A 10,875-nucleotide genomic window follows, 5' to 3' on the forward strand; every position below is an offset into this window, starting at 1 on the left:
ACTTGTGATTGAAACTTGTCTGTCTAAGCAAATCGATGAGCAAAGGATGTTGAACTTGTGTTCATATTCCACGTTGAGCTATGCATGATAGACTAGGCTATCTAGCCTATAGTCAGGCCTGTCATGTTCGTATCGGTAGTCTCTATGCAGGTAACCCAATTGCGGTTTCACGGTCAAAGGGCCAAGTAGGCTAATGGCTTTGGAAAGCTGCGAGCAATTATTACGGCAATTATTACGGTTAATATTCAATAGGAGACATTGGAAATGGAAGCGCGCAGCACTTTGTAGGCTACTTTAGGCACACGTTATTTCAAGTCAAGATTTGTGTTTATGGTGATTAGAATCGTACAGCAATGTGCCTTTTTAAAATGATGTCAAGTAACTGTAGTGGTGGTGCCGTTTTATACGACCGTGGACAGGATCTAACGTTGCTCTGTGGAATATGGAAACCATTGTACCTGACGTGTTACCAGTGACACTTGGTGTGGCAGGGACGTCAGAGGTGCGACTTTAGCCAGGTATTGGCGTTGCTTTCCACTGCACTAGCGGAACCTTTCATGTGCGGACAGGACGCGAAGCGCGTCTTTGTACTCTAGGAGAGGACGCCTGTGGGGGAGAGATTTAGAAATTGAACGTGGCTGAACTGGACGCGACACAGACCTATAATTTATTCGACTGAAATGAGATGATAATGGAATCGCTCGATCATGTTTTATTGCATGTTATAAATTACAGGCCTATCACAAATGTATCTTTCAAGATTGACTTCTGCATTCTTTATGGACTGTTTCCAGGTGCTTTAAAAAAGAATGAATGAATGAATGAATGAATGAATGAATGAATGAATGAGAATGAATGAATGAATGAATGAATAAAATGCCTCAAACACAGGATTTTGATTATTGGTGTGGCACTGGCCTCTTTTCATAGGCTTATCATTTTGTTTCAATGCGTTTTTAGCAATTGGATAATAACCTGACTAGCAAGAGGCCTGTAAGTGTTGTAAGTTTATGTTTCAGGCTGCACTTCCTCTTAATTTCTTTAATGTTTGTCAATTGGGCGATTCAATTGCCATGTGATATTAGGTACTCTGCCAATCGTTTAAAATGTTATGCTAACAGACGTCAAGTCATTCTAGCCTGAAATGCCTTTTAACTGGTTTACTTTGAGTCGTTCTGTAAGATGGTGTAAACAAAAACAAGCACAAGTTATACATGAAGAGTCATTTTCATTAAATTATTTTATTAATCACATTGACAGTTTTTAGGACAAAACATTCTACACATTGTTACAGCGTCAAGTGGTTGGGGTGAAATATAAGCGTTTCTCTTCAAGGTTAAATGGCGAATAAACTATAGGCTACACGCCCAAGGGCCTTTTTTCTTCACTGGAAAAAAAGATTTATAGCCTATTTAAGGCATTGCCGAAGTATTTCGGTCTCTAAAAGAGCTTTTTATTATGCAAATCCTCTATACATAATGAGATATTTACAAAAACAAATATGAGCAGTTCTCAATTGCGCAATAGCAGGAAGTGAATTTCCGGCGACATGCGCTTTCCAGGTAACAGACGATATCACAGCCTGGGGTCAGGTAGACTCCAAACTATTCTATTAAATCCCAAAGGCAGACAGTTGACCAGTACGGGCCACTACCAGGGCCTCCACATGGATTTGGAGTAGGTGATAGTGGGGATGTTCTGGGCTTCTTGGTTCTCCAGTGCGTCGGTAGCGCGCTGGTTGTGCTCGCTGTCTGTCTCGTACAGGTCAGAGCACAGGTCCTCACTGGAGGTGTTGGAGTCGGCGGGAGAGAGGGCCGAGGAAGAGCCGCTGGCTATACTTCTGCATCCGGGTGAGGCTAGGGCCACGCTCACTGCCTCGCCGGCTGGCCAAGTGCTGCCGTTGTTGCTGGAAGTGTCCGATATTATATCCATAACCATGTCCTGGAAGTGGTCCTCGTTCAAGGGCATACACTCCAGCAGGTGGTTCAGTAGCTCGGCCGCCACCGTCGCGTCTATCCCGGGACAGTTGGACACAAACATATGGACCTCATGCATGCACTGGATGTAGCCTGCTGCAAATCTCTCGCTGGCCTCCCGGTTCATGATGTCAGTCTCTGAGGAAGAAATTAAATTAGGCCTACTTAGATTCAATTGCACTCCCACAGTGGGCGTTAAATGTTAAGCCGCACCTGATATGGGCCTAAATGCACTTCGATGAGTGGAGGAAAGTGTCAATAGGCTGTACCATTGCTCACTGCTTACCTTGGGGACGATCCTTGAGAATGTGCTCCACTTTTTTCACCGTCATCTCCAGAACCTCTGCATTCTCCACCTTTGACTGAAACCGAGGGGAGACGAAGTGAAAAATATTAGATTTAATTCGCATCTATTGTAGTATGACCGGTAGGTATTATTGCAGAGGCTACGCTCAAGCCAATAAGCGCAGCCGCGCCAGGTGAGTCTATTGCGGGGTAGGTGCGCCAAACTCACGTCGGTGTCAGCGAGCAAGGTCCGGAGCTCCTGCAAACTCTCATTGATACGAGCACGCCTCTTCTTCTCCACCAAAGGTTTTCTCGCCTGTAACAATGACACATAGGCCATTTAGTACGTTGTACCAATGTAATAACTGTATTACTAGGGTAGGCTACTATATAGAATGGGATCAGCGACACAACCACAGATGCCCCTTACCTTTCTATCCCCTTTATTAATCCCGTAGTAGTCATCCTCATCCATGCCAAATCCGTTCTTGATGTGCAGAGCCGAGGGGGCCATGTTGGTTTTGATCCCGAGCCGTGCAGTCAGTCTGAGATCCCAGTTTGTATTCCACTGTTATTTTCCCGATCCGTGAAAGAGAGCAGCTGGCAAACGGAACCGGTCAGAGAAAATCTATACACGACAGGCGAGACGCCCTGTGATTATTGTACAATCTTCGCGAGACGTACTGCTGGCACTATAGAGCTGTTGTAGGTATTTATAAGGACTCATTTGCATATGAATGTGTGGTTTGTCTGCACTAGCCATGGGACAACAGAGCACACACCGCGAGAGCCAATCAGAGCCCTCTCCTTTGTCTTCGGCCAGCCCTTTCTGCGCGGTGAGAATCAGTAGTGGTCACAAGTCATCTTTTGGGTTGCGTATCCGGCGACAGTGTTTTTTGTTGTTGTTGATCAACCGTAGGCTATTCACTTAGGCTACTGTTTAAGAAATAATGACCATTTTGGAAAAAAAAGTAGCCTACATGTGCATTGCATGGTAATAACAAAGTATGTAACTTATAACATGTTTATTAGACAGCTATTGGCATCTTCCATCTTGTCATCTGTTTGTGTCCTCCATAACTGCACAGTATAGGCTACATTCTGTGAAAGGAAATAGGATGGGGCGTAGGCTGCTGTCACAAATGATATACCCATTCAGTGGGTCATCAAAGCTCCAATGTGTCCAATGTATTTCACCAGGTAGGCCAATAGGACTATTTATGGCATAACACAGAGATATTACGCAGATGTGTCAAAAAAATAAATAATGACATTTTAGTGGCACATAGCTTTGGACGTGGAGTATTTGCAATATATTTTTCATTACACATCCTGACAATCTGTTGATTATCTCAAGACTCGGTCATTTTTCTCTCTTTATTTTCTTGCCCTACCCAGTACAATTTTTCGTATGTCCCTGTGCAAGGCTCTGAAGATTTCCCCAGTGCGGGTTCTCCGATGTAACGCGATGCCTTCAGTTGGCAGCTGCTGGCGGAGGCCCCTTGGCCTAAACTGAATCAGACTGGGAATTAAAGGCCCTTCCCCAAAGAAAGCGACAGGTGTTAGCCTGCCCCTCATTTGTTCTCTCACTTCTTTGGTGACTTCTGGTTTGGGTGCAACTGCACTCTCAGATGCCGCATTCCCTTAAAACGCACAGAAGAAATAAGTACAAAAAAACTAGTAAATACACCCTAGTTTTAAATGTTTATCTTTAGAAGCATGTTAGAAGTCATGCGTTTGTATTTGCGCATCCCTTACAGTTAACAAAATAACTACAGAATTATGTTCAAGAACATTTGGGTTATTATAGTTGAGTTTACAGAGGCAGCCCAATTCACATCTGTTGCACCATTATTGGCAAAAGAGCTGATCTGGTTGGCCAAAAGACGTACGAGTGTAAAAAGATGAGAATTAGGCTGTTTTACATGTTATGTCTAGAAATGGACTTATATCCATTAGCCCAATTTCGTTGTGGGTGTGTGCACTATTCTTTTATGCACAATTGTCTATTTGTTTACGTCTGATAGAAGTGTTCAACCTTCTGGTCTCGTTGCATGCATTGTGTATGTATACAGCGCATTGTCATGCAAATTCCCAATACACAATAGCGCATTTGTGTCTATCTAAACCGGCACCAAAATGTGTCATGTCACTAAATTCTCCAGGTAAACAACATGATACCATTACGAGTGAGTTTTATGCACAAGATTTTCGCTACAGCAATTAAGCATCAGTAAAATATCTACAACCTAAATGAAGGCCGTGTCCAAAGGCTTTGAAGTGGAGGGGTTTGGCACCTCGCCACCCCACGCTCCGCTCCAGATCTCCTCTTAATGGTCTGGACTGGGGAGAGAGCAGCTGTCTCGGCCCGCTTTTGTTCGAGAACCCGCAGAGGGACCGGGCGCCCCTCTCCATCTTCTCTCTTCCCTCCCTTCTCTGCCACCACCCGGCGGCTTCATTAGCTCTGTGGCCAATTATTATGGGTTTATAGTCAGGAGGAGAGGGACCATTTACTACAGCAACGTTTTCAATTTTCGAATTCAATAATAAATTTTAAAAAATGCCTGTGGATAAGGTTCATTTTTCTGGATTTTTTAAAATTCACAATTGAATGAGTGGCGCAGCGGTCTAAGGCACTGTATCTCACTGCAAGAGGCGTCACTGCAGTACCTGGTTCGAATCCAGGCTGCATCACATCCGGCCGTGATTGGGAGTCCCATAGGGCGGTGCACAATTGGCACCGCTTCGTCCAGGTTTGGTCGGGGTATTCCGTCAATATAAATAATAATTTGTTCTTAACTGACTTGTCTAGTTAAATAAAGGTTACATTTATAAAAACATGTTTTTAATTGTAAACAAGTAATGGTTTGCCTATACTGTACTTGAAAATAATTATAAACGTGTTTCCTTCTACGTCAAGTCCAGTCGGCTGTACACAAATATTGCCAGCGATCAACCAAGGTCATATCGCCTGTCATCTAACCACAGCCAATTCTGATCTTTTTCACTAATTGGTCTTCTGACCAATCAGATCACCTCTGAAAAAGATCTGACGTGATTGTTCAGAAGAGCAATTAGTGGAAAAAAGTTCGAAATTGGGCTGCAAGTGTAAACACAGGCTAGAAACCACCGACCTAATTTCCTCGTCACATACAGGTAACTGCCAAAATAAAGGAAACACCAACATGGTGTCTTATAAGGGCGTTGGGCCAACACGAGCCGCCAGAACAGATTCAATGTGACTTGACATAGATTATAAAAGTGTTTGGAACTCTATTGGAGGGATGCAACACCATTATTCAATGATCAATTCTGTAATTTTGTGTTTTGTTGATGGTGGTGGAAAACACTGTCTAGGGTGCTGGTCCAGAATCTCCCATAAGTGTTCAATTGGGTTGAGCTCTGGTGACTGACACACACACCTTAAACCTGCTATGCTCCTTTGGGACCCCTTCTTCAAAGTCACTGAGATCTCTTCTAGCCATGGTAGCCAAAATAATAGGCAACTGGATATTTTTATACATGACCCTAAGCATGAAGGGATGTTAATTGCGTAATTAACTCAGGAACCACACCTGTGAAGAAGCACCTGCTTTCAATATACTTTGTATCCCTCATTTTACTCAAGGGTTTCCTTTATTTTGGCAGTTCTGTCCTACTGGACTAGGTAATTTCTTTAATATTACTGAAACCATTTGCTTATATTCATTCACATTGCAAGCAAGAGTATAATATGAAATAAAATGACCGTTTTGAATTGTTTATAAATGCACAATAATATTGTAGTAGCTGTAGGCCTCAGCATCATTCATATCTTTTAACATGGGTTTATCTCATGTTGATAGGATCAAAACATATTTCTATATAAGAGAGAGAGAGAGAAAGTGTCTGTGTTTTTGTGTGTGTGCGCAAGCACAGGTGTGTACAAAGAAAATTGATAACATCTACGGAAATTCCATACACATTTTTATTAATATTGGTTAATAATATACAACAAAGAAGGGAGCAGTACAAAAGCTATTTGTGACTAGAGCTATGAAGCTAAATGTTTTCTTATTATTCAATAAATAAAGATGTTAATACAATAAATACAAGAAAAAGATTAATAAGAGCCTTCTACAATGCAGGCTACGGAAAGTAGACTTCGGAGAGGAAGTACTGAAAGGTCTGTTAATATACCACACCGAGATCAGGAACACAACCGCCCCACAATCCAACACAATGTCTTCTGAGTAGCATATCTATAAGATACATAACAGAGGAGGGTCTAACATAGGGATCCAGCACACACCCAGAGGGCCGGTATAGTTTACCATGGCCTCCACATCTCCAGCATGCCCAGGTGGGGGCTCCCGGGCAGGAGCAGGGGCTTGTCCTGGGGCCCCACCACATGGCACAGTGGCCCCTCCATCTGGCCCTGCCTCCCAGACCTGGGGTCCCCTCTGAGGGGTGTAGTTGGGGCTCCTGGCCCCTGGCTGGGTGGAGGGGTGTCAGGCCTGAGGTTGGGGTTGGCCTGCGAGGGGTGCTCTTCACTGGAGCGGGGCAGGGATTTGAGCAGATGGTTGAGCAGGCGGGAGCCCAATGTTTTGTCCATCCACTCGCAGCTGAGCAGCATGTTGTGGACCTCGTGCATGCACTGAATGTAGCCTGTGCTGTACTTCTGCTGTGCTTCCAGGCCTAAGGTGGGGTCTGCTGTGGAGGGGAGGAGATACTGGCTCAAACATGGGTCATAGCGTCATCTGTTGGTGGCAGGATGTATTGCACCCAGACTGGCCTATTCACCAAAATACATTTGTATAATGCATAATGCATTTCTTAATCCTGAAAGGGGAGCACATTTTTGTTTTTGACTTAACACTACACACCTGATTCCACTAATCAAATGTTTAAATGATGAGTTGATTAGTGGAATCATGTGTGTAGTGCTGGGGATGTGCACCCCTTTGGGTCCCCATGACCAGGATTAAGAAACACTTGACTAATCAATTGTTTTATGTTGAGACCAAGAGAAAATATGGAGAAAACCCCAATTAAATCATACAACTATGAGTACTAATACTCAAAAAGTATTATTCTTATTAGGCAACATAGGACTGTTATTCAATCACTGATGAAAATACTCCCACCAGTCTCCGTAACTACTTTCTAACGTGCCGACTAGGCCCCCAACTGCTTACATAGAGTATTGCATGCAGGCACAACTTTGAAAACTCACTTGTATGTTTCTTCCGTCAAGTCACTTTATTGGACACTTACCACTGAATTTATGTGTCTGAACATTCTGTAGGTGTTTCACTGTCATCTCTAGAATGTCCGCCTTTTCAAGTTTCGATTGCTGTTGGGGAAAATGGAAAGTTAGTGTCAAGAAATAACTTACATAGCGTTTTTCACACTCCATATAATTGAGCATTTATAACAATTAAAATACAGTGTGTATATATGCCTACTCACGTCAAGACTGAACGCCCCGACGACCGTTTCTTTCAGCTGATCCAAGCAGTTATTAATCCTCTCCCGTCTTTTCCTCTCAATGAGCGGCTTGCGCAACTAGAGATGGAAAGCGATGGGTTAATGGCGACCAGATACAGACACAAACTGGACCAGATAATCACTAAGCGTGAGCATCTCCGAAGAAAGACACATGTTGATGTTTAAGTTTATCTATCGACGGGGACAAAGGCAATACCTTTCTCTCCTCCTTGGCACTCGAGTGTCTCCCCACGTTGTGCGCCATGGCGCTGGTTGTCATCTCTCCTTTACGCTCGGTATAGTTGAATATAGAGTATAGCTCTCCTCTCCCGGCTGAGTCTAGGATCTGTCTGTAAGGCCCTCCGCGCGGCGCACCCCTCTTATTTATAGGGAAGAATTAGCATGTGAATGCTCGAGCTCTTTGGCTGAGGTATTTTCCCACACACGGTGTCGCTCCCATCAGTCAGGGATGACAGGTCATTGCCTCTTTTCTATAGCCGAGGTACCAGCTCTGCAAAAAAAACCACAAGCGACAGATGTCCAGCCTGAAACCATGCACCCCCCCTCCGCTCCCCCCTCTATCTCCTCTCTCTCTCTCTCTCTCTCTCTCTCTCTCTCTCTCTCTCTCTCTCTCTCTCGTGAAGCAAAGCGCACGGGTCCCCTCAGGATTGTCATTCCCAGGGCCGAACAAGAGTGTGTAATTACCGTGGTTACACCAGGGACCCCCTCGGCCATTCATGCCAATGAACTGGGAAAGCATTAGGCCTACCCGAGAAAAGGCGAAACCTATCCCCTGAAGTTTCACACGGAAAATATACCCACAACGCCTAGTGGCCCTGTGGTCATTGTTCTCAGTCTGGATCGTTGTCGATACTAACAAGTGCTCAGGGAAGTGTTGATGCTGAAAAACTGGTGATTCAACCCTGAGTGAAGAGTAGGACTAAACTAATTGCTCTGAGAATTTAAGCCACAAGCCTACAGTATAACGAAAAGTGTTAATATTTTAAATTGAATGTAGCCTATATGTTTTTACTGAGATATAGCCTAAATTATGTTCGCGCAATGGCAAGGGATATATACTGTATGCTCATGACTGGAAAACCTATTTGGCAATTACACTCAAAGTTAAAGAAGCTTATTTCAAACTATGTTCAACTCTGCACTGGTTTAGCAATTCAGTAGGTCTAGACTACTCAACGAATTTTCAACAGGTGGTCAGGTTTCATTCGAATTAATTGATTAAAATTCAATACATCGATAGCAAGTGTTGTTTTATGTTCTGAATTTCGTTGAAATAAAATGAAATCCCTTCACCTAATGGTTTTGGGGGATATGGGTGGGGTAGTTTCCGAATTCCACATGAATTCCAATGCTCTTTGGGTTGTCTAATATCGACAAGGACAAATTACTTCAATATCGTTTCGGATATTGATCATGGCTTATTATTAATCAATATACTTCTTTTTTGTGTACAACTTTTGTTAGCCTAAGCCAGACAGAGGAAGCGTTTTAAAACTGTAACCTAAACATATATTGTCAACTTTTTCTAACGCACTGAGTCAGGGAGAGCAGATGTCAGAGTGACCACGCAGACAGATGTCACACCCGCGCGCTGGCCCTTGGCGTAAGGGATTCATGGCGGGGGCTCTGTGTTTGACTTGAGCCACGCGACTGTCAGGCGAATGCTCGAACGTGGGAAACTCCGCCGAACAATGGGCGGTATTCAGCCGAATCTAATCACCATGAAGAGAGTAATAACCCTGTGGAGGGAGAAGTGGACGGTCCAGCCCGGGAGAAGGCTCTCTCTCAGTGAGCCCCGGAGCAGGTGACTAATGGGAAGTTAAGGCTGGTGCGCCCTGACCCCTAGTTTTTGGGCAGGTGCGTGATCATCACAATAAAGCGTCAGTATGAGCAATAGCCTATGTGTGGTCCTTGACCACTTTTATTGGTTATTCATGCAATACATATTGATATCACATTGTTATGCATGAGACTAACATATGGGTTTATTTGTGAATGCAACATGTATTAGTATAACACTTGTTGAATTTGCAAACATGAAACAGTGTAGCCTAATGTGGTCAATTCGAATTGAAGGCAGTCAATTCAATAAGTAATTTGAATTTATAATACAACAATTTAAAAACGTTGGAAAATGAATAGCTTCTACTTTCCAGTTTATTAAGAAGCCATTGAAAATAAATAAGACAATTTCAATAATTGAATTGGAATTTCAGTTTACTTCCAATTGCCTGAATGACTGCCATCAATTCGAATTGACCCAAACCCTGAATGGTAGCCTATTAACAATACAAGAGATGTCCAAACAGGTTAACTCATTTTTGCATAGGCTTTGGATTATATTGTTGTTTTTTATTGGAAGGATTACTGTAGGCTAAAAGGAGTGTGATACTCAAAGCCTTAATAATTAACTAACCTTCGGTAGTTGGCAATGACAAGTGTGCATCAGCGAAGCTTGGAATGAGTGTACGGATTTGAGTCCATTTTCCAAACCACAAATCAAATCTACATGCCTATATAGTCACAATGGGTGGCCTTCTGAAGAGGCTGTGGCTGATGAATACAGTGAGTGGTGGGGTTTCTTTTGAAACTCCAGAAAACTTGGGCGACTTTTGGGGAGGATAATAACCATACAAAGCGCAATGGGACATCTGGCCACGCGACCCACAGTCAGCCGCCTGTCGCTTATCACTAGGAAACGTCCTTTAGAGGGTCACACATAAAGACCCCGCAGTCGCGGAGCATGCGTTCTCTTCCAGAGAGCAGCAACGTCTCACCAAATGAAAAACTTGCTACATTCACAGGACTATATAGCCTAACAAGGCAGTTCGATTTTAGTGGGTCACCTTTTTATATAGGTCTACCTAATTGATCCAATAACTTAACCTAACCTACACTTAGTCTATTCATTGTTGGAGTGTCAATTTCGAGTTGTGACATTTTTGTGGAGGCTCTATAATGGGAACTTCTAGAAAGTTCCATCTTGTTATGGGGGGTGGCACAGAACGGCCAAAAATCAATAAATCCGGCAAAATCGTTGAGGCAGCAAGGGGGAGAAACTATCAGAGAGACCGAATTAAAAGGCCAACTTGTGAAGAGGCGCTTGCGCCCTTTCACCCCCTCT

At 43.5% G+C, this 10,875-nt stretch overlaps 2 protein-coding genes across 3 annotated transcripts; both read right to left on the reverse strand.

The window, feature by feature from the left end:
* Positions 1-1,222: 1,222 nt before the first annotated feature.
* LOC106581358 (transcription cofactor HES-6) lies at positions 1,223-2,960 on the reverse strand. Its single transcript, XM_014163365.3, has 4 exons — positions 2,692-2,960; positions 2,491-2,577; positions 2,263-2,338; positions 1,223-2,114 (listed from the first exon to the last, which is right to left on the reverse strand). Exons 1-4 carry the CDS (start codon positions 2,773-2,775, stop codon positions 1,651-1,653), a joined length of 711 nt encoding a protein of 236 aa, XP_014018840.1. The 5' UTR covers positions 2,776-2,960; the 3' UTR covers positions 1,223-1,650.
* Positions 2,961-6,210: 3,250 nt separating this feature from the next.
* LOC106581357 (transcription factor HES-1) lies at positions 6,211-8,185 on the reverse strand. 2 transcript variants are annotated; one of them, XM_014163363.3, is made up of 4 exons: positions 7,948-8,185; positions 7,713-7,808; positions 7,518-7,596; positions 6,211-6,950 (listed from the first exon to the last, which is right to left on the reverse strand). In XM_014163363.3, the coding sequence occupies exons 1-4, from the start codon at positions 8,008-8,010 to the stop codon at positions 6,571-6,573; spliced, it is 618 nt and encodes a 205-aa protein (XP_014018838.1). In that variant the 5' UTR covers positions 8,011-8,185; the 3' UTR covers positions 6,211-6,570. The 2 variants fall into 2 exon arrangements, with proteins under 2 accessions (XP_014018838.1, XP_014018837.1); XM_014163362.3 differs by having other exon boundaries at positions 6,211-6,953; positions 7,948-8,170.
* Positions 8,186-10,875: the final 2,690 nt, after the last annotated feature.

Source organism: Salmo salar, chromosome 20 (assembly GCF_965601325.2).
Source record: "Salmo salar chromosome 20, fSalSal1, whole genome shotgun sequence".
NCBI classification, from domain to species: Eukaryota; Metazoa; Chordata; class Actinopteri; order Salmoniformes; family Salmonidae; genus Salmo; species Salmo salar.